The 27,938-nt window shown below is 49.0% G+C and overlaps 1 protein-coding gene across 2 annotated transcripts in view; it reads left to right on the forward strand.

Annotated features, from left to right (window-relative positions):
• The window catches only part of CPNE7 (copine 7), a 142,812-nt gene that overhangs the window by 57,770 nt on the left and 57,104 nt on the right, over positions 1–27,938 (forward strand). For both annotated transcript variants that reach the window (XM_077288446.1, XM_077288447.1), the window contains exons 3-4: positions 13,594–13,776; positions 20,818–20,892. In XM_077288446.1, the coding sequence (XP_077144561.1) occupies positions 13,594–13,776; positions 20,818–20,892 (258 nt within the window). The remainder of the gene's footprint in view (positions 1–13,593; positions 13,777–20,817; positions 20,893–27,938) is intronic.

The following is a 27,938-nucleotide window of genomic DNA, read 5'->3' on the forward strand; positions in this document are numbered from 1 at the left end:
GGAGAAAAGACAAACGTAAGAATGAACTAGATATTTAGCAAAGAGAGGCCCACTGACTAATAGCAGAATATAGTAAGATGACTTATACGGTCAGCAAAAACCCTATCAAAATTTCCACGCTGGATATTCAAGAACCCCCGAACCGTCTAACGGCCCGGGGGGAGAACACCAGCCCCCTAGAGCTTCCAGCAAAATCAGGAATCACATTTAGTACAAGTTGGACAGAAAATAAGAGCAATACAGATACCCAAAAAACAAGGAAGCAGGACTTAGCTTAATTTTGCAAGAACCAAGACCAGCAGACAGGAGCAAACAGAAAGGATCTGATTACAACGATGCCAGGCACTGGACTGAGGATCCAGGAAGTTTAAATAGCAACACCCCTGGATTAACGACCCAGGTGGGTGCCAAACTGAGGAAAGACAATCCCAGAGTAATATCACTAGTGACCACAAGAGGGAGCCAAAAAAGTCTAATTCACAACAGTACCCCCCCTTCAAGGAGGGGTCACCGAACCCTCACCAGGACCACCAGGGCGATCAGGATGAGCAGCGTGAAAGGCACGAACTAAATCGGCCGCATGCACATCAGAGGCAACCACCCAGGAATTATCCTCCTGGCCATAGCCCTTCCACTTGACCAGATACTGAAGCCTCCGTCTGGAGAGACGAGAATCCAAGATCTTCTCCACCACGTACTCCAACTCGCCCTCAACCAACACCGGAGCAGGAGGCTCAACAGAAGGAACCACAGGCACAACGTACCGCCGCAACAAAGACCTATGGAACACGTTGTGAATGGCAAACGACACCGGAAGATCCAAGCGAAAGGACACAGGATTAAGGATTTCCAATATCTTGTAAGGACCGATGAAGCGAGGCTTAAATTTAGGAGAGGAGACCTTCATAGGAACAAATCGAGAAGACAGCCATACCAAATCCCCAACACGAAGTCGGGGACCCACACCGCGGCGGCGGTTGACAAAACGCTGAGCCTTCTCCTGTGACAACTTTAAGTTGTCCACCACATGATTCCAGATCTGCTGCAACCTATCCACCACGGAATCTACCCCAGGACAGTCAGAAGGCTCCACATGTCCCGAGGAAAAACGAGGATGGAAACCAGAGTTGCAAAAAAAAGGCGAAACCAAAGTAGCGGAACTAGCCCGATTATTAAGGGCAAACTCAGCCAACGGCAAGAAGGTCACCCAATCATCCTGATCTGCAGAAACAAAACACCTCAAATAAGCCTCCAGAGTCTGATTAGTTCGCTCCGTTTGTCCATTAGTCTGAGGATGAAAGGCAGACGAAAACGACAAATCAATGCCCATCTTAGCACAAAAGGATCGCCAGAACCTGAAAACAAACTGGGATCCTCTGTCAGACACAATATTCTCAGGAATGCCGTGTAAACGAACCACATTCTGAAAGAACAAAGGAACCAGATCGGAAGAGGAAGGCAGCTTAGGCAAAGATACCAAATGGACCATCTTGGAAAAGCGATCACATACCACCCAGATGACAGACATGCCCTGAGACACCGGAAGATCTGAAATGAAATCCATGGAAATGTGTGTCCAAGGCCTCTTCGGGACAGGCAAGGGCAAGAGCAACTCGCTGGCACGAGAACAGCAAGGCTTAGCTCGAGCACAAGTTCCACAGGACTGCACAAATGACCGCACATCCCGTGACAAGGAAGGCCACCAAAAGGACCTAGCCACCAGATCTCTGGTGCCAAAAATTCCCGGATGCCCTGCCAACACCGAGGAATGAACCTCAGAAATGACTCTGCTGGTCCATTTATCAGGAACAAACAGTCTGTCGGGTGAACAAGAGTCAGGTCTACCAGCCTGAAATCTCTGCAACACACGTCGCAAATCCGGAGAAATGGCTGACAAGATAACTCCCTCTTTAAGAATACCAACTGGTTCTACGACTCCAGGAGAGTCAGGCACAAAGCTCCTTGAAAGAGCATCAGCCTTCACATTCTTTGAACCTGGTAAATACGAGACCGCAAAGTCAAAACGGAAGAAAAACAATGACCAACGGGCCTGTCTAGGATTCAGGCGTTTAGCAGACTCGAGATACATCAGATTTTTGTGATCAGTCAAGACCATCACACGATGCTTAGCACCCTCGAGCCAATGACGCCACTCCTCAAATGCCCACTTCATGGCCAGCAACTCCCGATTGCCAGCATCATAATTCCGCTCAGCAGGCGAAAACTTCCTAGAGAAAAAAGCACATGGTCTCATTACAGAGCAACCAGGGCCTCTCTGCGACAAAACGGCCCCTGCCCCAATCTCAGAAGCATCCACTTCAACCTGAAAGGGAAGTGAGACATCAGGCTGGCACAAAACAGGCGCTGAAGTAAACCGGCGCTTCAACTCTTGGAAAGCTTCCACGGCTGCAGGAGCCCAGTTAGCAACATCAGAACCTTTCTTGGTCATATCCGTCAAAGGTTTAACAACGCTAGAAAAATTAGCGATAAAACGGCGGTAGAAGTTAGCAAAACCCAAGAACTTCTGAAGACTTTTAACTGACGTGGGCTGAGTCCAATCATGAATAGCTCGGACCTTGACTGGGTCCATCTCCACCGCAGAAGGGGAAAAAATAAAACCCAAAAAGGGAACCTTCTGTACTCCAAAGAGACACTTTGAGCCCTTAACAAACAAAGCATGCTCACGCAAAACCTGAAACACCATCCTGACCTGCTCTACATGCGAGTCCCAATCATCAGAAAAAAACAGAATATCATCCAGATAAACAATCATAAATTTATCCAGATACTTCCGGAAAATATCATGCATAAAGGACTGAAACACTGAGGGAGCATTAGAGAGCCCAAAAGGCATCACCAAGTACTCAAAATGACCCTCGGGCGTATTAAATGCAGTTTTCCATTCATCTCCTTGCTTAATGCGCACAAGGTTGTACGCACCACGAAGATCTATCTTGGTGAACCACTTGGCACCTTTAATCCGGGCAAACAAGTCCGACAACAGAGGCAAAGGATACTGATATTTAACAGTGATTTTATTCAGAAGCCGATAGTCAATACAAAGTCTCAAAGATCCGTCCTTCTTGGCCACAAAAAAGAATCCCGCACCAAGAGGGGAAGAGGATGGACGGATATGCCCCTTCTCCAGAGACTCCTTGATATACGAACGCATTGCGGTATGCTCAGGTACAGACAGATTAAATAGTCTTCCCTTAGGAAATTTACTACCTGGAATCAAATCTAGGGTGCAGTCACAGTCCCTATGAGGAGGCAGAGCACTGGACCTGGACTCGCTGAATACATCCTGATAATCAGACAAATACTCAGGAACTTCCGAAGGAGTAGAGGAAGCAATAGACACCGGCGGGGAATCACCATGAATTCCCCGACAGCCCCAACTTGACACAGACATTGCCTTCCAATCCAAGACTGGATTATGGGTCTGTAACCATGGCAGACCCAAAACAACCAAATCATGCATTTTATGCAGAACAAGAAAACGAATCACCTCCCGATGTTCAGGAGTCATGCACATGGTTACCTGTGTCCAAAACTGCGGTTTATTTTCCGCCAATGGCGTAGCATCAATACCTCTAAGAGGGATAGGATTTACCAAAGGCTCAAGAACAAAACCACAGCGCTTGGCAAATGACAGATCCATAAGACTCAGGGCAGCACCTGAATCCACAAACGCCATAACAGGGTAGGAAGACAATGAGCAAATTAAAGTCACAGACAAAATAAATTTAGGTTGCAAATTACCAATGGCGACAGGGCTAACAACCCTTGTAAGGCGTTTAGAGCATGCTGATATAACATGTGTAGAATCACCACAGTAAAAACACAACCCATTCTGACGTCTATGATTTTTCCGTTCATTTCTAGTCTGAATTCTATCACATTGCATTAAATCAGGTGTTTGTTCAGACAACACCACCAGAGGATTAGCAGTTTTGCGCTCCCGCAAACGCCGGTCAATTTGAATAGCCAGCGCCATGGAATCATTCAGACTTGTAGGAATGGAGAAACCCACCATCACATTCTTAATGGCTTCAGAAAGGCCATTTCTGAAATTTGCGGCCAGAGCACACTCATTCCACTGAGTAAGCACGGACCATTTCCGAAATTTTTGGCAATACACTTCAGCTTCATCCTGGCCCTGAGAAATAGCCAGCAAGGCTTTTTCTGCCTGAATTTCAAGATTGGGTTCCTCGTAAAGCAATCCGAGCGCCAGAAAAAACGCATCAATATTTGCCAATGCCGGATCTCCTGGTGCTAGCGAGAAGGCCCAATCCTGAGGGTCGCCCCGTAAGAAAGAGATAACAATTTTAACTTGCTGAGCTGAGTCTCCAGATGAACGGGGTCTCAGAGATAGAAACAATTTACAATTATTCCTGAAATTCCTAAACTTGAATCGGTCTCCAGAGAACAGTTCAGGAATAGGTATTTTAGGTTCAGACATTGGACTACTGGTAACAAAATCTTGTATGCCCTGCACACGAGCAGCAAGCTGATCCACACTTGTAATCAAGGTCTGGACATTCATGTCTGCAGCAAGCATAAGCCACTCAGAGGTAAAGGGGAGGAACAAAGAGAGGAAAAAAAAAAAAAACTCAGAATTTCCTTTCTTATTATCCCACTTCTGCAATGCATTAAACATTCAACTTTGGCCTGGCATACTGTTATGACCCCAATGGCAGAGGGTCTCAAAAGTACATACCAAGTCTGCAAACACAAAAAACCAGCTCATAGGGCAGTGGTAACTGGGCTGACCGTATATCTAATCCTAGCACCACAAATAGCAGCAGCCGGGGAACGTGCCTACGTTGGTTCTAGACGTCTCGCGCCAGCCGGAGAACTAACTAACCCTAGAAGGGAAAAGATAGACCTTTCTTGCCTCCAGAGAAAAGACCCCAAAAGTTGGATACAAGCCCCCCACAAATAATAACGGTGAGGTAAGGAGAAAAGACAAACGTAAGAATGAACTAGATATTTAGCAAAGAGAGGCCCACTGACTAATAGCAGAATATAGTAAGATGACTTATACGGTCAGCAAAAACCCTATCAAAATTTCCACGCTGGATATTCAAGAACCCCCGAACCGTCTAACGGCCCGGGGGGAGAACACCAGCCCCCTAGAGCTTCCAGCAAAATCAGGAATCACATTTAGTACAAGCTGGACAGAAAATAAGAGCAATACAGATACCCAAAAAACAAGGAAGCAGGACTTAGCTTAATTTTGCAAGAACCAAGACCAGCAGACAGGAGCAAACAGAAAGGATCTGATTACAACGATGCCAGGCACTGGACTGAGGATCCAGGAAGTTTAAATAGCAACACCCCTGGACTAACGACCCAGGTGGGTGCCAAACTGAGGAAAGACAATCCCAGAGTAATATCACTAGTGACCACAAGAGGGAGCCAAAAAAGTCTAATTCACAACAGTCATCAGGGTGGATTGGTCCATGAGGTCGTCAAGGTGGGTGTCACTGTGGGTGGATCCATGAGGTCATCAGGGTGGGCGTCATCTTGGATACCAGCACATGGTGTGCTGAAACAGGAAATGGCAGCCATCTTTAGTGTCCCACTGGTCATCTTGGATATCAGCACATGGTGTGGTGAGACAGGAAATGGCAGCCATCTTTAGTGTCTCACTTTGATCTGAGAAAGCTTACGTAAGGTTAAACAATACATGTTATGGGTTGCTTCTCTCAATCTCTTATGTCTTGAGGTTAATTAAGTATTTGATCTTATGGCTCTCCTCAACAGTATTGGGTTTTATGATCAATAAGAATAAGCGAATATCCCCAAGATTATAAATATCTTTCACGCTGCACCCTTGAATACATAATTGTCCCTCACTGTGCTTCCTGCACAAAATATCCCCATCAGACAGCCCCTCTCCATAAAATTCCCCACACTGCCCCTCTCCATAATATTCTCCACACTGCCCCTCTCAAAAATGTGCCCCCCACACTGCCCTACTCTATAATATCTCCCCCACACTGCTCCACTCTATAATACCCCCCACACTGCCTCTTTTCATAATATCTCCCCCACCCTGCTCTGTTGTGAATCCGCTTTTGGGCTCCCCTGGTGGTTGCTGGTGGTACTGGTGACTTGTGTGTCTTTGCTGTCTCAGTTCACCTGCTCCCATCAGTGTTTGGGAGTTTCCTATTTAGCCTTGCTCTCCAGTCATTTCCTTGCCGGTCATCATTGTAACCAGAGCCTTCGGTTGCATGTTCCTGCTACTAGTCTGCTGATCAGCTAAGTGGACTTTGTCCTTTTGTTTTGTATCTTTTGTCCAGTTTGCAGTTTTGTTATTCTCTGTAGCTGGAAGCTCTTGTGGGCTGAAATTGCCACTCCTGTGTCATGAGTTGACACAGGAGTCTTAAAGTAATTTCAGGATGGTTTTTTGATAGGGTTTTCAGTTGACCGTGAAGTCCTCTTTTGTATCCTTCTGCTATCTAGTAAGTGGACCTCTCTTTGCTAAATCTACCTTCATACTGTGTATGTCTTTTCCTCTAAACTCACCGTCATTACATGTGGGGGGCTGCTATCATCTTTTGGGGTATTTCCCTAGAGGTAAGCCAGGTCTGTTCCTTCCTCTACCAGGGGTAGTTAGTCCTCCGGCTGGCGCGTGGCATCTAGGGTTAATCAGGTATGCTCCCTGGCTACTATTAGTTGTGTGGTAGATTTAGCTCACGGTCAGCTCGAGATTCCATCACCCAGAGCTCGTCCGTTATCTTTGTGTTTTGATGTTTCCCTGCCATTGGGAATCATGAGAGTATGACCGGCCCGTGTTAAAGTTACTGGCAGAAGAAAGGAGAGAAAAAGAAGTCTGTAGAGTTTTTTTTTTTTTTTTCCTATGTTTGCTCCATAGTTGGATCAGTTGTATTTCAGCTCTAATTACAGCCTTTGCCTTTCTCTCCTTCTAATCCTTGAATGGCTCTGATCTCACCTGTTTAAAGATGGATCCTCAGAGCTTGGCTGCAGGTTTAAATAATCTTGCTACTAAGGTTCAAAATTTACAAGAATTTGTTATACATACTCCGATGTCTGAACCTAAGATTCCTACACCAGAGGTGTTTTCCGGAGATAGATCTCGGTTTCTGAATTTCAAATATAATTGTAAATTATTCCTTTCTCTCAGACCTCACTCCTCTGGAGATCCTGTCCAGCAGGTTAAGATTGTGATTTCTTTGCTGCGAGGTGACCCTCAAAACTGGGCATTTTCATTGACACCAGGGGATCCTGCGTTGCTCAATGTGGATGCCTTTTTTCTGGCTTTAGGCTTGCTTTATGAGGAGTCTAATTTGGAGATTCAAGCTGAAAAAGCTTTGATAGCCCTATCTCAAGGGCAAGATGAAGCTGAGATATACTGCCAAAAATTTCGTAAATGGTCTGTGCTTACTCAGTGGAATGAGTGCGCCCTAGCGGCAAATTTCAGAGAGGGTCTCTCTGATGCCGTTAAGGATGTTATGGTCGGGTTCCCTGCGCCTACAGGTCTGAATGAGTCCATGACAATGGCTATTCAGATTGATCGGCGTTTGCGGGAGCGCAAGCCTGTGCACCATTTGGCGGTATCTTCTGAAAAGTCGCCAGAGAATATGCAATGTGACAGAACTCTGTCCAGAAGCGAGCGGCAGAATTACAGGCGTAAAAATGGGTTATGTTTCTATTGTGGTGATTCTGCTCATGTTATATCAGCATGCTCTAAACGCACAAAGAAGGCTGACAAGTCTATTTGCACTTTACAGTCTAAATTTATTCTGTCTGTAACCTTGATTTGTTCATTATCAGTTATTACTGTGGATGCCTATGTGGACTCTGGCGCCGCCCTGAGTCTTATGGATTGGTCCTTTGCCAGGCGCTGTGGGTTTGATTTAGAGCCACTGGAAGTCCCTATACCTCTGAAGGGTATTGATTCTACCCCTTTGGCTAGTAATAAACCACAATTCTGGACGCAAGTGACTATGCGTATGACTCCAGACCATCAGGAGGTGATTCGCTTCCTTGTGTTGTACAATTTACATGATGTTTTAGTGCTTGGATTACCATGGTTACAATCTCATAACCCAGTCCTTGACTGGAAAATAATGTCTGTGATAAGCTGGGGATGTCGGGGGGCTCATGGGGATGTACCTTTGGTTTCCATTTCGTCATCTACTCCCTCTGAGATTCCAGCATTTTTGTCTGATTATCGTGATGTTTTTGAAGAGCCTAAGATTGGTTCTCTCCCTCCCCACAGAGATTGTGATTGCGCCATAGATCTGATTCCTGGCAGTAAATTTCCAAAGGGTCGTTTGTTTAATTTATCTGTGCCTGAACATGCTGCTATGCGAGAGTATATTAAGGAGTCCCTGGAAAAGGGACATATTCGTCCTTCTTCATCTCCTTTAGGAGCTGGTTTTTTCTTTGTGTCTAAGAAGGATGGCTCTCTGAGGCCTTGTATTGATTATCGACTCCTGAATAAAATTACAGTCAAATATCAGTATCCGTTGCCTTTGTTGACTGATTTGTTTGCTCGCATAAGAGGGGCTAAGTGGTTCTCTAAGATTGATCTTCGTGGGGCGTATAATTTGGTGCGAATTAAGCAGGGGGATGAGTGGAAAACCGCATTTAATACGCCTGAGGGCCATTTTGAGTATTTAGTAATGTCTTTCGGCCTTTCAAATGCACCTTCGGTCTTTCAGTCCTTTATGCATGATATTTTCCGTGAATATTTGGATAAATTTATGATTGTGTATTTGGACGATATTTTGATTTTTTCTGATGACTGGGAGTCTCATGTTCAACAGGTCAGGAGGGTTTTTCAGGTTTTGCGGACTAGTTCTTTGTGTGTAAAGGGTTCAAAGTGTGTTTTTGGGGTTCAAAAGATTTCTTTTTTGGGGTACATTTTTTCCCCTTCTTCTGTTGAGATGGACCCTGTTAAGGTTCGGGCTATTTGTGACTGGACGCAGCCTACTTCTCTTAAGAGTCTTCAGAAATTCTTGGGCTTTGCTAATTTCTATCGTCGATTTATAACTGGGTTTTCTGGCGTTGCTAAACCTTTGACTGATTTGACTAGAAAGGGTGCTGATGTTGCCGATTGGTCCCCTGCTGCTGTGGAGGCCTTTCGGGAGCTTAAGCGCCGCTTTTCGTCTGCTCCTGTGTTGCGCCAGCCTGATGTTTCTCTTCCCTTTCAGGTTGAGGTCGATGCTTCCGAGATCGGAGCAGGGGCGGTTTTGTCGCAGAAAAGTTCCGATTGCTCAGTGATGAGACCTTGTGCGTTCTTTTCTCGTAAATTTTCGGCCGCCGAGCGAAACTATGATGTTGGTAATCGGGAGCTTTTGGCCATGAAGTGGGCGTTTGAGGAGTGGCGTCATTGGCTTGAGGGTGCCAGACATCAGGTGGTGGTTTTGACTGATCACAAGAATCTGATTTATCTGGAGTCTGCCAGGCGCCTGAATCCTAGACAGGCACGCTGGTCGTTGTTTTTTTCTCGGTTTAATTTTGTGGTCTCATACTTACTGGGTTCTAAAAATGTGAAGGCAGATGCTCTTTCTAGGAGTTTTGAGCCTGACTCTCCAGGGGATTCTGAACCTGCTGGTATCCTTAAGGATGGGGTGGTTTTGTCTGCTGTCTCCCCAGACTTGCGACGTGCTTTGCAAGAATTTCAGGCAGATAGACCTGATCGTTGTCCACCTGGTAGACTGTTTGTTCCTGATGATTGGACCAGTAGAGTCATCTCGGAAGTTCATTCTTCTACTCTGGCAGGTCATCCTGGAATTTTTGGTACTAGAGATTTGGTGGCTAGGTCCTTCTGGTGGCCTTCCCTGTCTCGAGATGTGCGTGTTTTTGTGCAGTCTTGTGATGTTTGTGCTCGGGCCAAGCCTTGTTGTTTTAGGGCTAGTGGGTTATTGTTGCCCTTGCCTATTCCGAAGAGGCCTTGGACGCACATCTCTATGGACTTTATTTCTGATCTCCCTGTTTCTCAGAAGATGTCTGTCATCTGGGTGGTGTGTGACCGTTTTTCTAAAATGGTCCATTTGGTGCCATTGCCTAAGTTGCCTTCCTCATCTGAATTGGTCCCTCTGTTTTTTCAAAATGTGGTTCGCCTGCATGGGATTCCGGAAAACATCGTTTCTGACAGGGGAACCCAGTTGGTGTCTAGATTTTGGCGGACATTCTGTTCCAGGTTGGGAATTGATTTGTCTTTTTCGTCTGCATTCCATCCTCAGACTAATGGCCAGACGGAGCGAGCTAATCAAACTTTGGAGACTTATTTGAGGTGTTTTGTGTCTGCGGATCAGGATGACTGGGTTGCCTTTTTGCCGTTGGCAGAGTTTTCTCTTAATAATCGGGCTAGTTCTGCCACTTTGGTTTCCCCTTTCTTTTACAATTCAGGGTTTCACCCTCGTTTTTCATCTGGTCAGGTGGAATCTTCGGATTGTCCGGGAGTTGATGCTGTGGTGGATCGGTTGCATCGGATTTGGGGACAAGTGGTGGACAATTTGAAGTTGTCCCAGGAGAGGACTCAGCAGTTTGCTAACCGCCGGCGTCGTGTTGGTCCTCGCCTTCGTGTTGGGGACTTGGTGTGGTTGTCTTCCCGTTTTGTCCCTATGAGGGTTTCTTCTCCTAAGTTTAAGCCCCGGTTTATCGGTCCTTATAGGATTTTGGAGATTCTTAACCCTGTGTCCTTTCGTTTGGACCTCCCGGCATCTTTCGCTATCCATAATGTATTCCATCGGTCGTTGTTGCGGAGGTATGAGGTACCGGTGGTTCCTTCTACTGAACCTCCTGCTCCTTTGCTGGTAGGGGGTGAATTGGAGTACGTTGTGGAGAAGATCCTGGACTCCCGTATTTCCAGACGGAGACTTCAGTATCTGGTTAAATGGAAGGGCTATGGTCAAGAAGATAATTCTTGGGTAACTGCCTCTGATGTTCATGCCTCGGATTTGGTTCGTGCCTTTCATAGGGCTCATCCAGATCGTCCTGGTGGTTCTCGTGAGGGTTCGGTGCCCCCTCCTTAAGGGGGGGGTACTGTTGTGAATCCGCTTTTGGGCTCCCCTGGTGGTTGCTGGTGGTACTGGTGACTTGTGTGTCTTTGCTGTCTCAGTTCACCTGCTCCCATCAGTGTTTGGGAGTTTCCTATTTAGCCTTGCTCTCCAGTCATTTCCTTGCCGGTCATCATTGTAACCAGAGCCTTCGGTTGCATGTTCCTGCTACTAGTCTGCTGATCAGCTAAGTGGACTTTGTCCTTTTGTTTTGTATCTTTTGTCCAGTTTGCAGTTTTGTTATTCTCTGTAGCTGGAAGCTCTTGTGGGCTGAAATTGCCACTCCTGTGTCATGAGTTGACACAGGAGTCTTAAAGTAATTTCAGGATGGTTTTTTGATAGGGTTTTCAGTTGACCGTGAAGTCCTCTTTTGTATCCTTCTGCTATCTAGTAAGTGGACCTCTCTTTGCTAAATCTACCCTCATACTGTGTATGTCTTTTCCTCTAAACTCACCGTCATTACATGTGGGGGGCTGCTATCATATTTTGGGGTATTTCCCTAGAGGTAAGCCAGGTCTGTTCCTTCCTCTACCAGGGGTAGTTAGTCCTCCGGCTGGCGCGTGGCATCTAGGGTTAATCAGGTATGCTCCCTGGCTACTATTAGTTGTGTGGTAGATTTAGCTCACGGTCAGCTCGAGATTCCATCACCCAGAGCTCGTCCGTTATCTTTGTGTTTTGATGTTTCCCTGCCATTGGGAATCATGACACTGCTCCACTCTATAATATCCCCCACACTTTCCATAGTGGCCCCTCACACTGCACCTCTACATAGCATCCTCTACACTTCCCCTCTCCATAGTATCCTCCCACACTGCCCCTCTCCATAATATATCCCCTCACACTGCTCCAGTCTATGATCTCCTCCACACTGTCCCTCTCCATAATATCTCCTCTCGCACTGCTCCACTCTATAATATCCCTACACTGCCCCTCTCCATAATATCCTCCCACACTGCCCCTCTCCATAATATCCTCCCACACTGCCCCCTCCATAATATCCTCCCACACTGCCCCTCTCCATAATATCCCCCACACTTCCCCTCTTCATAATATTCCCCACTGTCCCTCTCCATAATGTCCCCTCAATGCTGCAGCTCTATGTAACGTCCTCTACACTGCCCCTCTTCAATATATATTCCACACTGCCCCACTCCATATCATCCCACAGCACCCCACTCCATAATATCTCCCACACTGCCACTTTCCATAATATCTCCCACATTACCCCTCTCCATAATATCCCCAACATTGCCCCTCTCCATAATATTCCCCATACTGCCCCTCTCCATAATATTCCCAACATTGCCCCTCTCCATAATATCCCCCACACTACCCTCTCCATAATATTCCCCGCACTGTCCCTCCCCATAAGATTCCCCACACGGTCCCTTTCCATAATGTCCCCTCCACTCTGCACCTCTATGTAACGTCCTCTACACTACCCCTCTACATAATATACTCCACACTGCCCCACTCCATATCATCCCTCAGTGCCCCACTCCATAATATCCCCCACACTACCCCTCTCCATATTATTCCCCACATTACCCCTCTCCATAATATTCCCCACATTGCCCCTCTCCATAATATTCCCCACATTGCCACTTTCCATAATATTCCCCACATTGCCCCTCTCCATATTATCCCCACACTGACCCTCCTCATAATATCTCCCTCACACACTGTCCCTTTCCATAATATTTCCATCACACAGACCCTCTCCATAACATTCTCTATACTCAGCCCCTCTCTATAATGTTCCCTCACTACCCCTCTCCATAGTGTCCTCCCCCAAACTGTCTATTTCCAGAACATCTCCACCACACTGCCTCTCTGGATAAAGTTCCCCCCTCACCCCACGCTACATTGTGCCAGCTTTCACAATCCCCTCTAATTGCCCCAGTATAGGTTACTGTTGACTCTGTTACAGTGGAGATAAATTAACTAAATTGCTTTACGGCCATGCAAATGTCATTACTATACATATGTCAACATAATAAAACTCAATATACATTATGTATACCAGTAGAGGGCAGACACACTCAGCTGGTGCTGACAAAGAAGAGAGCTATGCAGCAGCAAAGAAACATCTGCGCCATAGCTACATGGCAAGTAGGGGTGAGTAGCACTCACTATTGAGGGCTTAGTTAGGGTTCTATAGGGGCATGTAAAAAGCTGTAGCCGAACTGCAATCATTGTAGTCTGGACTATGAATGGGAGACTAACCCACCAGCATAACAACACCGCCATTTTGCCTCATGTAAGAGCCTGTAACATTCAGATTTCGTTTTGAGTGTCAGTGCATATATTATTTTGTAAAGAGAAAAATATATGTCACTTGTAGTACTACCCTAATCATCCACTCTTTTTTTTTTTAAATTGATTTTCAGTTTGTTTGTTTTTTAAGGTTTCAAAGGTAGGAGAGAATCTGACTGGTGTGGATAGCAAATTCCAGAGTAGGGGTGAAGCACAGGAGAAGTCTTGGAGATTTTTTCCTATAAAACCAATGTCGCTCTCATGCACTCTTGTTCTAATTCCTCTCTCTTCCTGACAGGTGGATCGGACAGAAGTAATAAAAAGCAATCTGAATCCCGTCTTCTCCAAAGTGTTCACTGTGGATTATTATTTTGAAGAGGTTCAGAAGCTGCGATTTGAGGTTTATGACATCCATGGACACTGCAGCATCGGATCCAGGGATGACGACTTCCTGGGGGGAGTGGAGATGACTCTGGGACAGGTAATGGCAATGTTTTATGAAAGGCATTCATTGCTGGAAACAACGAAGGAAATGATTGTGAAGGTCCACGCTCCATCTCTACAGAACATTTTTGGACTCTTATTTCCTGTTGTTGCAGGAAATTCACATGCACATTAACAGCAAAGAAAAGACTGATCCTATCTTTTGTATTGAAGCATCTAATGAGTGTGTGCAAAGATCACTGTGAAGGGTGCATTAGTCTATTGTGATTGGTGAATACTGTGATATCCGCTGTGTATAGAGGTGTTACCTGTCATTGTAATCCTGTCTCTGATGATAATGACACTGCTGAAAACTCTTCCTGAAAGGATAGGAAGTGTGAGTCTAAAATAAGATTACTAATCATTTTTTTTTTATATAAAAATCAAGATGAAAAAAAAGAAAAAAAACAACAACATTGTCATCATTCAAAAAATAAAAAATTGAAAACATTTTTTGTACCCCTGTCGAGCAGTGTTACCCCCAGGGAAGAGGGGTAAAGCGGTTTAGACACACCTTAGTTGATGGTTATGCTACTTTCCTGGATGAGTGAAACCAGTTGTAATCCCACTTATTTTGTGATCACAGCAGAGTGTCCAGTGGGCGGTCCCTTTGTGTAAAGAGTCCTGAATACTCAGTAACTCCTCCCCCTCTGCTCTGAGAGCCGGCTCTACCATGGCTGGCTTTTCCCCAGGGTTTGGGAGTACAGATGATGGCAGTGATGGGCTCCTGTGTCTTCCTAACTCTGGGAAGAAGCTGCTGCAGGAGATTGTTCTGATAAGCATGACACATAGAGGAAGACACAGGATCTTACCCATCACTGCCATCATCTGTACTCCAAATGATTACATTCTGATCAATACAGCTGAAGGCAGGAAAATAGACTGTGGAAAAGCTGGGGTTGGGAAGCCATTTATTTGCAATTTTTTGTACAGTAATGAATACAAATTCCCTAATAAGGTGATTTGCAAAGTTTCATAACTTTCCATGTTGGACAAAATTATCAAAAAATAAAACTAAAAAATACTCATTCAGCTGTCTAAATTTCAGACCCTATTAATAATAATTTTCATAGGCCTCAAGTGATGACTCTCACAATACAAGCAATGCTTTATTTCCGATGCCAGAATGTATCCATTTGTATTTTTGCTCGTAGCGGCACTGGGAAGGGGGGCTTTGTCATGTCTGAAAACTGAGGATCTCCGGAGAACGCAACTGCTTTTATTCACATCCGCGTTATCTGACCTAACCACTATTCCAATCCCCTCATTCATCTTCTCTTTCTTTGTTCACGTCAGTTTCCTGCTGGCATTGTTCTAACCTCATGTCATCTCCACAATCCATACAAACCCACTTATACCGCGCACTTACCGCCCTCCACCTGCACAAACATCTCCGCTAATGCATCATTTCCTATTCCAAGTGTTCTCGTCTCCATGCTGCTGGACTCTTTAACTCCTCATTTCCAGCTCTTTATTATCTAATATATAATTGCCTAGAATACTACTTCCTGCAATTTGTGCCAACTTCCGTGGCTTTGTCCGGAGCTAATGTCCGGAGATAATGTCCGGAGCTAATGTCCGGAGATAAGTGATGTCACCAGTGTCCTACACCCAGGCAGAGCACAGGGGCCCCAGGCAGCATATGGGGCCCCAGGCAGAGCACAGTGGCCCCAGGCAGAGCACAGGGGCCCCAGGCAGCATATGGGGCCCCAGGCAGAGCACAGGGGCCCCAGGCAGCCTATGGGGCCCCAGGCAGAGCACAGTGGCCCCAGGCAGAGCACAGGGGCCCCAGGCAGCATATGGGGCCCCAGGCAGAGCACAGGGGCCCCAGGCAGCATATGGGGCCCCAGGCAGAGCACAGTGGCCCCAGGCAGAGCACAGGGGCCCCAGGCAGAACATGGGGCCCCAGGCAGAGCACAGGGGCCCCAGGCAGCATATGGGGCCCCAGGCAGAGCACAGGGGCCCCAGGCAGAGCACAGGGGCCCCAGGCAGCATATGGGGCCCCAGGCAGAGCACAGGGGCCCCAGGCAGCATATGGGGCCCCAGGCAGAGCACAGTGGTCCCAGGCAGAGCACAGGGGCCCCAGGCAGCCTATGGGACCCCAGGCAGAGCACAGTGGCCCCAAGCAGAGCACAGGGGCCCCAGGCAGCATATGGGGCCCCAGGCAGAGCACAGGGGCCCCAGGCAGCATATGGGGCCCCAGGCAGAGCACAGTGGCCCCAGGCAGAGCACAGGGGCCCCAGGCAGAACATGGGGCCCCAGGCAGAGCACAGGGGCCCCAGGCAGAGCACAGGGGCCCCAGGCAGCATATGGGGCCCCAGGCAGAGCACAGGGGCCCCAGGCAGAGCACAGGGGCCCCAGGCAGCATATGGGGCCCCAGGCAGAGCACAGGGGCCCCAGGCAGCATATGGGGCCCCAGGCAGAGCACAGGGGCCCCAGGCAGAGCACAGGGGCCCCAGGCAGCATATGGGGCCCCAGGCAGAGCACAGGGGCCCCAGGCAGCATATGGGGCCCCAGGCAGAGCACAGTGGCCCCAGGCAGAGCACAGGGGCCCCAGGCAGCATATGGGGCCCCAGGCAGAGCACAGTGGTCCCAGGCAGAGCACAGGGGCCCCATGCAGCTTATGGGGCCCCAGGCAGAGCACAGTGGCCCCAGGCAGAACATGGGGCCCCAGGCAGAGCACAGTGGCCCCAGGCAGAGCACAGGGGCCCCAGGCAGAACATGGGGCCCCAGGCAGAGCACAGGGGCCCCAGGCAGAGCACAGGGGCCCCAGGCAGCATATGGGGCCCCAGGCAGAGCACAGTGGCCCCAGGCAGAGCACAGGGGCCCCAGGCAGCATATGGGGCCCCAGGCAGAGCACAGTGGTCCCAGGCAGAGCACAGGGGCCCCAGGCAGCCTATGGGGCCCCAGGCAGAGCACAGTGGCCCCAGGCAGAACATGGGGCCCCAGGCAGAGCACAGGGGCCCCAGGCAGAGCACAGGGGCCCCAGGCAGCATATGGGGCCCCAGGCAGAGCACAGTGGTCCCAGGTAGAGCACAGGGGCCCCAGGCAGCCTATGGGGCCCCAGGCAGAGCACAGGGGCCCCAGGCAGCATATGGGGCCCCAGGCAGAGCACAGGGGCCCCAGGCAGCATATGGGGCCCCAGGCAGAGCACAGTGGCCCCAGGCAGAGCACAGGGGCCCCAGGCAGAGCACAGGGGCCCCAGGCAGCATATGGGGCCCCAGGCAGAGCACAGGGGCCCCAGGCAGCATATGGGACCCCAGGCAGAGCACAGCGATATTTTGGACCACTGTGCGGTGTTTCAGACCCCCTGTGTGATGTCTGGGGCCCTGTTCTTAAGTATATTAAAGATTAAAGTAACGTATATTAAAGTATATTATAGATCAAATTTGACACGTTTATGAGCACCATTGAGTGATATACTCAAGAATGACATAATTTTTCAACATTTTATGGTTTCAAACTGTAAACACTCAGAGTTTTTTTTACTTTAACCAGAAAACCTTAACGGTTCATAAAAAACTTGACTGTTCAGGATATGATAAAAGTCATAGTATTCTGAATCTTTAACTTATAAAGATACCTTTACATGGGGTGATTATTGGTTCCAGAGAGGCTTTCGGCCGATAATCGTACACATGGCTGGTGACAGGACAATACAATATAAACGTTCAAAGGTAAACACTGATAACATTAAAATCTAATATATAATTGCCTAGAATACTACTTCCGGCAATTTGTGCCAACTTCCGTGGCTTTGTCCGGAGATAATGTCCGGAGATAAGTGACGTCACCAGCGTCCTACACCCGCTCAGGGTGGACAAAGATATATGCCTTCGTGGTGCGCGGCACTTTTCTGATTGGTTGCCGCCTGCCGCGAGCGACCAATCAGAAATGTGCCGTACTGTCAAGAATTGTCAAGAGCTGGTGAGTGCAGCCATTTTTTGTTCTTTCTAACTATTATTTATTAATTGTATTATTCTTACATTTGAATAAATAAAGTATATATGGATTCTAGACTCCCGATTCTTTAGAATCGGGCTGCCATCTAGTGTAAAAAATAAGTGTACAACCTGCGCTTGGTCCTCAGTGCTACATTTGTAACAGACGCTCTATGTTGGCATTTTTCGTGTATAGTAGTGATATAATTTATTTCAAAACAAATGAATTGGCGCAGTGGGTGCTGTAGGAGGCGCTCTGTGCATCCAGCTGATAGATGACGGTGGCTCCCCTTAGCTGCAAAATGCAGATGGTCCCTCTTAGAGGTTGGGTGGAGGTGGCTCCTCTTAGTTGTTGGATGGAGGTGGCTTCCCTTAGCTACAAAATGGAGATGCCCCCAATTATTTGTTGGATGGATGTGGCTCCTCTTAGTTGTTGGATGGAAGTGGCTCCTCTTAGTTGTTGGATGGAGGTGGCTCTTCTTGGTTGTTGGATGAAGGAGGCTCCTCTATGTTGCTGGATGCAGGTGGCTCTCTTAGTTGCTGGATGGATGTGGCTCCCCTTAGTTGCTGGATGCAGGTGGCTCCTCTTAGTTGCTGGATGGATGTGGCTCCTCTTAGTTGCTGGATGGATGTGTCTCTTCTTAGTTGCTGGATGGATGTGGCACCTCTTAGTTGTTGGATGGACGTGGCTCCTCTTAGTTCCTTGATGGATGTGGCACCTCTTAGTTGTTGGATGGAGGTGGCTCCTCTTAGTTGCTGGATAAATGTAGCTCCTCTTAGTTGCTGGATGGATGTGGCACCTCTTAGTTGTTTGATGGAGGTGGCTCCTCTTAGTTCCTGGATGGATGTGGCACCTCTTAGTTGTTGGATGGAGGTAGCTCCTCTTAGTTGCTGGATGGATGTGGCACCTCTTAGTTGGTGGATGGAAGTGACACCTCTTAGTTGTTTGATGGAGGTGGCTCCTCTTAGTTCCTGGATGGATGTGGCATCTCTTAGTTGTTGGATTGAGGTAGCTCCTCTTAGTTGCTGGATGGAGGTGGCCCCTCTTAGTTGCTGGATGAAAGTGGCCCTTTTTCGTTGCTGGATGAAAGTGGCTCAGCTTAAGTACTGGATGGAGGTGACTCCTCTTAGCTGCTGGATGAACATGGCCCAAATTAATTGCTGTTTGCAGGTGGCTCCTCTTAGGGGCTGAATGGAGGTGACTCCTGTTAGGTGCTGGATGAAGGTGACTCCTCTTAGTTGCTGGATGGAGGTGGCTCCTCTTAGTTGCTGGATGGAGGTGGCTCCTCTTAAGTGCTTGATGGAGGTGGTTCCTTTTAGTTGTTGAATGGAGATTACTCTTCTTTGCTGCTGTATGGAGGTGGCTCCTCTTAGGTGCTAGACAGAGGTAACTGCTCTCACGTGCTGGATGGAGGTGGCTCCTCCTAGGTGCTGAATGGAGGTGGCTGTTCTTAGTTGTTGGACGGAGGTGGCTTCTCTTAGTTGTTGGATGTAGGTGGTCTCTCTTAATTGCTGGATAGAGAATGATCCTTTTAGCTGCTGGATGGACGTGGCTCCTCTTACTTACTTACTGGATGGAGGAAGATTTTCTTAGCTGCTGCATGAAGGTGGCTCCTCTTAGCTGCTGAATGGAGGAGGCCTATTTAGCTGCTGGGTGGAGGTGGTTCCTCTCAGTTGCTGGGTGGAGATGTCTCCTCTTAGTTGCTGGATGGAGGTGGCTCCTCTTAGTTGCTGGATGCAGGTGGCTTCTTGTAATTGCTGGATGGAAGGTTCCTCTTAGCTGCTGGATGGACGTGGCCCATCTTAGTTGATGGATGAAGCTGGTTACGCTTAGGTACTGGAAAGAGGTGGCCCTTCTTAGTGGCTGGCTGGAGGTGGTTCCCCTTAAGTGCTGGATGGAAGTTAATCATCTTAGTTGCTGGATATAGATGATTCCTCTTAGGTGCTGGATGGAAGCGGCTCCTCTTAGTTGTTGAATGGAGGTGGCTCCTCTTAACCGATACATGGCGGTGGCTTCTTTTAAATTCTGTATGACGGGGGTTCCTCTTAGTTGCTGGATGGAGGTGGGTTCTCTTAGTTGCTGGATGAAGGTGGCCCCTCTTAGCTGTTGAATAAAGGTGTAAAGTCTTAATTGCTGGATGGAGGTGGCCCCTCTTAACTGGTAGATAAAGGTGTCTCCTTTTAGTTTCAGAATGGAGGAGAACCCCTTAGCTGTTAGATGGAGGTGACCTCTCTTAGTTCCTAGATGGAGGTGGTTCCTCTTCGTTGCTGAATAGAGGTGGCTCCTCTTAGGTGCTGGGTGAAGGTGGCTCCTCTGAGGTACTGGATGGAGGTGTCCCCTATTAGGTGCTGGATGGAGGGTGGCTCCTCTCAGTTGCTGGATGGAGGTGGCTCCACTTATGTGATGGGTGAAGGTAGCTCCTCTGAGGTCCTGGACGGAGGTTACTCCTCTTAGTTGCTGGATTAAGGTGGCTCCTCTTGGTTGTTGGATGCCGGTGGCTCCTCTTAGCCGATGAATGGAGGCGACTTCTTTTAAATGCTGTATGAAATTGGCCCCTCTTATCTACTGGATGGAGGCGGATCCTCTTAGCTGCTGGATTGATGTAACCCCTCATACCTACTGGATGGAGGAGGATCCTCTTAGCTGCTGGATGGAAGTGGCTCCTCTTAGCTGCTGGATGGAGGTCTCCTTAGCTGCTGGATTAAGGTGGCCACTCTTACCTGCTGGTTCGAGATGTGTCCCCTTAGCTGCTGGATGGAGATGGTCCCCCTTATCTAGTGGATTCTGGTGGCTCCCCTTAGTTGCTGGATGGAGATGGCCTCCCTTATCTAGTGGATACAGGTGGCTCCCCTTAGATGCTGGATGGAGATGGCCTCCCTTATCTAGTGGATACAGGTTGCTCCCCTTAGCTGCTGGATGGAGATGGCCCCCCTTATCTAGTGGATACAGATGGCTCCCCTTAGTTGCTGGATGGTGCCTTTTCCCAATAGCTGTGCCTTATGATAATTCTAAACCTCTGTGTGTCTGTTGTATGTTGAAATATTTCTGTGTTATTCTTTACATTGATTATTATTGTGTTTATTTTCCGTTTTTCTAGATTGTTGCACAGAAAAGGATTACCAAAGGCCTCTTCCTGAAATATGGCAAATATGCCGGAAAGTCCACTGTAACGGTAAGAGTGGCTCGATATTAACTGCAGTTTTTATACATAGAGCAATGTTTTCACCTCCAGGCTCGAGATTCAAGGTTCACAGATCGATTCCTGAAACATTAACTATTGCGGAATATATTGCTCGGGAACCAAGTGTTCACCCTTGTACCCAGGGCCGTATTTAGCGTTTCTGCTGCCCTAGGCACTTTTAGTGCTGCCTCCCCCATTGGCGAGTATGACACTATCGGCAGTGACTTTGGCAATAATCGCTGATGTGAAAGTAGCCTTTTGCAGCAAATCCGGCAGTTTTTCCGCATCTGTCGCGTAATGGATCACTTATGGCTACAGTGCTTTCTGCCTCTTCATTCCCTATGGGACTTGCGGACAAGTGCGGCACTTGCGGTTTTGCCGCGATCCGGCAAATGCGGTATTTGCAGCAATGAAAAAAAATGCTGCTAGCAGTGTTTTTTATGTCTCACGGCAAGTGCAAAACCGCAAGTGCCTCACATGTCCGCAAGTAGCCATCACTACCTGTCCCTGCACCTTGCTAGCTCATCCCTAACCATCCCACCCTGACCTAAAACTACTGTATAAAGCTTTAGAAAAGCAATGTATTAACTGACATATTCCTATGATAATGAAGCTCCAGGCTAAGGCGTAGACTGGGACGGGCAGTCTCCAGGTCTCCATTCTCTCTCTGTCTCTGCCTCACTGCCTGTGCACAGACATCCCTCCACCGGACCCGGTAATCACCACTCGCAGTAGTATACCGGCAGAGGTGTACCTAGGGTTTCTGGCACCTGGGGCAAGAATTCATTTTGGCGCCCTCCCCCCCACAGGACATATGTGATTTGCACACTTAGTCATGTACCCACGAGCTCCTCTCCCTAATGCTCTCAATGTTTAGTGAAAAACAGAGAGAAGCAGAAGAGAAGCTCGTTGTCACAGGACCATAAGTATGAAAGTCACATGTGAGTGAAGTGTCCATGTGATGACTACTGGAACCTGCAGAGCTGAATCCTGACATCGCAGGCTTTTGAATTCTCACAACTCATGCACTGCACACTTTTAGGATTCTCCCTTGCCGGTGGACAGTCATATCAGTGGAGCGCCCCCAGACGCAGGGCCGCGGGGTACTCGGTACCGGGCCTCTCTGTTTCTGTCTTGGGGTCGTCACGGTGGCTAGACCCGGTCCGTGACCCTGCTAAGGGGCGTCCAATGAAAGATGTGATGATGGTGCGTGGTGCAGGTCGCGATGAATAACGAGGACACAGGGTAGCAGTCTCTTTACCTCTTTACTGAAGGCTTCAGGATCCTCAATCCAGAGCACTGCTAACAGGGCTGGCTGAGACCGGCCGGTCCGAAGGCACATCCAGAGTTCCCTTTGCAGGTGGAAATCAGTGCCTACCTTCTAGCGCCTGTGTGTTGTAGTACCTCCCTGCTGAGCACCACGGGATAGTCCTCACAACTATTGTGTCTGTTTCTGATGTTCTTTTCTCTGTCCCCCAGATGATATGGCCAGGACGCACCCGTATGACGGGGTAGGCCTGGAGTTATTCTGGGACCCTAGAGACGCCCCTCTCCCACAATTGCCTCCTTTGTCTTCGTTAGGTGATTTAGGTGAGACAGCCAACCTATACTCAACTGTCCTGCCGCTGTTTGAAGTAGTAAGTAAAGTCTCTTACTTCCTCGGTGCTCCGGCCACCGGCTATGCGCCTCAGAAGGATGTTGCCACGGTCTTAAGGGCACGACTCCTTCTGGTTCTATCTCCTCTGTGCTGTGATCTCGCTTCTCACTTCTCCGCAATATACTCCGCTTTCGTGTCCTTTCTTAGGAGTCTGCCGCTATGGACTCAAGCACGGCTCCGTAACGTTCTGTCTGTCCTAGGCCGCTGTCAGGATCCCACCCCTGACAGGTCCTCTCTCGAGCTCTCCCTAGCTACTTTCTGTCTAACTTCCTGTCCAACCCCCAGATTTACCAGAGTGTGAGGAGTGGCCTAATAGATAGAACCACCCCCCCTGGTGGCCGGAGTGTGGAGTGTAGTGTGTGTCTGTGATACCTGGTCAGGTGAACTCCTTTAGTGCAATCAGACGTAACATCACTCCCCATAGTGGCAGAGCGACATTACTGCAATGACCAGGACTCTGGGGCGCTGCCCTCCCCCCGGTTAAATCCAGTACTCCCGGACTGGGAAAAGAAAAACAACATTACATATGCAGCGCCCCAGAGTCCTGGTCGTTGCAGTACTGTGGCTCCGCCACTAAGGGGAGCTATGGTACGTCTGATGGCACTGAAGGAGTTCATCTGACCAGGTATCACAGACACCAATACATTTCACAGCCGGGCCTCCAGGGGGAGCTAAGGGTTCTATTCATTAGGCCACTCCTCACATACTGGTAAAACTGGGGGTCAGGCAGGAAGTTAGAACAGAAAGCTGACTGGGTTGGAACCAGGCAACACCTTGTGGCAGAGGGTGTTGTGGGAGAAGATTCGGTAGGGTCCCTGTCAGGGGTGGGATCCTGACAGAGGCCTGGCAACTTGAGAGAACGTAATGGGACCGTGCCTGCTCAGCATAGCGGCGGTGCCCAAGGAGGGATTGGAAGCGAGATAGATTGTGCTGAGTGAGAAACGAGATCAAAGCAAGAAGGAGAATACCAGTAGGAGTCGTGCTGTGAGACCGAGGCAACATCCTACTGAGGCGCACAACCGGCGGCCGGAACGCCGAGGAAGTATTACTATATTCAGCTTCAGGCAATACTTCAAACCAACGGCAGGACAGTCAGTCATAGGCGGGCTGTCTCACCTAAATCACCTACGAAGACATAGGGGGCAACTTGTGGAGAGGGGCGACTCTAGGGTCCCGGAAGAGCTCCGAGCCTACCAGTCATACGGGTGCCGTCCTAACCGCAACATCAGGGAGGGACGGAAGATTAGCAGAACATCATCTAATCGAGTTGTGAGGGAACTTAAGAAACGGACACAACAGTTGTGGGGACTTTCCGTAAGCACAGCAGGGAAGGACCACAACACATAGCGCTAGCAGGAAGGCACAGATTTCCACCTGCAAAGAGAACTCTGGAGGTGCCATTGGACCGGCCGGACTTGCGCAGCCTGGTTAACCGTATTCCGGATTGAGGACCCAGAGATCTTCAGTAAAGAGGTAAAGAGACTGCAACCTGGTGTCCTCGTTATTTACTGCACCGCACCACCACCACTATCCACATCTATTACTGTACGCCCCTCAGCAGGGTCACGGACCGGGTCTAGCCACCGTGACAACCCCAGAGCAGAGACTCAGAGGACCGGTACCGGGTACCCCTCGGCCCTGCGGCAGTGGGGGCTCTACGCATATTATTAGAAAACACTCAAAATTTTGAAACACTCTAAACAAGTAAATGCTATGAACAAGTGAATATATAACAGTGCTTCCCTTTATGGGAGGTGAGGATGCTTGAACGTTGCAAAAGTTTGGTCATGCACAGTTCATGACTCCCAGTTCAGTAGGTGCAACCTTGAAAAGCAGGGACCCCGGGTAAACAAAGGGGTCCCCGTGACAGTTTTGGAGCAATTCACTGTCATCACTCAATTGTCCATTTTTAAACCTGTAACAAGAAACTTACATAAACATTTTCAACCAAACAGTAGCTATTGTTAGTATCTCCAAGTTTTGTAGCGAAGTGGAGTTTGATTCTTGGTGCTATGTGTAGACCTCTGCAGTGCAGGAGTGGCTATTGACCTAACAGGGCCCGCTAGGCTGGCTACCGCTGGTGTAGTGCACTGTCTCCTAGCTACACTTCTAGTGAGTCTGGGTAGCACTGGCAGGCTGGAGCTCTCAGGACTGCTGCTACGACCGATGGGCATGGCAGATTCACCGATAGCAGAGGGAGGACTGACCGGTTCAACGGTTGGCATGGTATCCTCCAGTGGGGTCCGCTGCGGTCGCGGGTCCGGATGACCTGGCTCCTCATTTAGTTCTGGCGGTGTCAGTTGACAAAACGTTAGGACAGGTACCACGATGGCCTGGTTTATTTGAGTCCAAGACTGGGGAAAATCACCAAGAACAGTGTGTATCATCTTCTCCTCTTCCATGGGCGGAGGCATCCCGGGGTCTGTTTCCCCATCTCTCAGCTTATCAGGGCATATCTTAAGGTGGTCCCTGGATATTGCCGTTGAGGTTTCCCCTCCATCCTTGCTGATGAGACAGACCTTGGTATTGTCGAAATCAGATGGCAGGATGGTATATGGTTCCGCTTCCCATTGATCATCAAGCTTGTGTAGTCTCCGCTTTCGCTTGAGTACCTGTTCCCCGGGTGACAAGGGAATCGCAGGAGCATGCTGTTTGTAATCCCTTTCTTTTTTTTTTCGGGCTTGGGCGAGGCTTCTTTCCACACATTCTTGTACCTTGCGGTACCTTTGCTGCCTTTCAGTATCCCAGTCCACATCTGGCGAGATATCCTCGGGGGTCAGGACTCCCATGTCCAGATCAACAGGTAACTTGCTAGACCTCCCTCGCATCAGGTACGCTGGGGTGCAGTTGGTGGAATTCACAGGGATGTGGTTGTACATATCCACCAAGTCGGGTAACTTTGTGGGCCACAGGTTCCGTTGCTCCACAGGTAAGGTCTTCAGTAAGTCGATCACCACCTGGTTCATCTTCTCACACATCCCGTTGGTTTGTGGATGGTATGGCGTGGTTCTGATCTTCTTACATCCATACAGATTGCAGAACTCTTGGAACACTTCCGCTTCAAATGCTGGCCCCTGATCGGTCAGTACCTTTTCTGGGTACCCATGAGGCCGACAGAAGTACTGCTGGAAGGTTTTAACGGCCGTTCTAGCCGTTAGATCCTTGACCGGCACGGCTACCAGGAATCTGGAGTAGTGGTCCACGATGGTGAGAGCATAGGTATAGCCTGACCGGCTAGGTGTTAGCTTCACGTGATCCAGTGAGACCAGCTCGAGCGGCCGTTTGGTGACAATGGGCTGCAAGGGAGCCCGCTGGCTGTCACGATCCTTCCGGCGTAGGCTGCATGGGCCACACTCTCGGCACCACTTCTCGATGGCTTTCTTCATACCAACCCAGTAGAACCTCCCTCGGAGCAGCCTCTCCAGCTTCCTCCATCCGAAGTGTCCTGCCCCATCGTGGTACGCTCCCAGGACCATTGGCACATCTTGTCTTGGGACCACAATTTGCCATACCAATTCGTGGGTGCGTGGGTCAACGCTCCTCCGGCACAGCTTGCCATCGTGAATAAACAGTCTGCCCCTCTCCTTCCACAACTGTAATGCCTCCGGTGGATCTTCCGGGCCGGGATGCAAACCCGCCTGCGTCAGGAGCTCTTTCACCCGACGGACCGCAGGGTCGCCATTCTGGTTCTCTGCCCACCCGTGGTGGGGCAGGGGATTCAACGGGGCGCCTTGCTTATTCCTGCGCCTGGCCTCCACCTGATGGGAACACTGGGTGGCCTTGGGGCGATGGAAAGCGGGCAGCTCTACCTCTTCAAATGCTTCTGCATCTACCTCCGTCTCAGGCAAGTGAGGCATTCGGGACAATGCATCGGCATTCGCATTCTTGTGCCCCGCCCGGTACTTGATGGTGAAATCGTAATTGGATAACCGGGCCATCCACCGCTGCTCCAAGGCGCCGAGTTTTGCTGTGTCCAAGTGTGTTAGTGGATTATTATCTGTGAAGACGGTGAATTTTGCTGAGGCCAGGTAGTGCTTGAACCTCTCTGTCACGGCCCAAACGACGGCGAGAAACTCCAGCTTAAAGGAACTATAGTTGTCAGGGTTCCTTTCAGTGGGGCGAAGTTTCCTGCTGGCGTAAGCGATTATTACCCTTTCCTTGCCTTTCTGGACCAGGGACAACACAACTCCCAGCCCCACGTTGCTGGTATCCGTATACAATACAAACGGTTGGTCATATTCAGGGTAAGCCAGTACCTCTTCTCCCGTCAGCGCCGATTTTAAGCAGGTGAACGATCCTTCCAGTCCGTCGTTCCAATCAAATGGGGTATTCTTACCCTTGGGTTTCTTGGATTGGCCCACCAACAGGTCTTGCAACGGCACAGCCTTCTTGGTGAAGTCCTTGATGAACCTCCGGTAGTAGCCCACCAACCCAAGGAATTGCCGGACTTCATGGAGGCACAGCGGGCTTCGGCCAGTCCTTGATCACCGTGACCTTGTCGGGGTCTGGGGCCACTCCTTTGGTACTCACCACATGGCCCAGGTACTGCACCTTGGGTTTTAGTAGGTGGCATTTGGACAGTTTCACCTTTAAGCCAAAGTTGGACAGGACTTCAAACACCTCGGGCAGGTGCTTCAAATGGTCTTCATAGGTCTTAGAGAAGACAATAACATCGTCCAGATAGAGCAGCAGGGTTTCAAAGTTCTTGTGCCCCAGACAGCACTCCATCATCCTCTGAAATGTCCCCGGGGCGTTACACAATCCGAAGGGCATGTAGTTGAACTCGCAGAGACCCATCGACGTCGTGAAGGCCGTCTTCTCCTTGTCCGCTTCTGCCACGGGAACCTGCCAGTACCCACTGGTGAGATCCAAGGTAGAGAAGTAGTTAGCAGACTTTAGAGCAGCCAAAGACTCCTCTATCCTGGGCAGGGGGTATGCATCCTTATGTGTAATGCGATTTAGTTGCCTATAATCCACACACATCCTTATGGTGCCATCTTTCTTCCTAACGAGGACTAATGGAGCTGCCCAGGGGCTACAACTATCTCTCACTACCCCAGCCTCCTTCATCTCTCGTAACATGTCCTTGGCACACTCATAATGAGCTGGGGGTACAGGACGGTATCTCTCTCTGATGGGTTGGTGATCTCCCGTGGCGATATGATGCTGAATCCCTTTTACCTGCCCGAAATCTAGGGGGTGTTTGCTGAATACCCGCTCATATTCATGAACCACCCTGTAAGCCCCCTGTATCTGGTGAGATGGGGTAGAATCAGCGCCCACATGCAATTCCCGACACCAATCTTTCATTTGCCCTGCAAAGCCATTGTCCTCCGCCAGGCTGGACGGAACCAAGGGTCCAGGTGCCTGTATCACACTA

This window comes from Ranitomeya variabilis, chromosome 2 (assembly GCF_051348905.1).
Source record: "Ranitomeya variabilis isolate aRanVar5 chromosome 2, aRanVar5.hap1, whole genome shotgun sequence".
Classification (NCBI taxonomy): Eukaryota; Metazoa; Chordata; class Amphibia; order Anura; family Dendrobatidae; genus Ranitomeya; species Ranitomeya variabilis.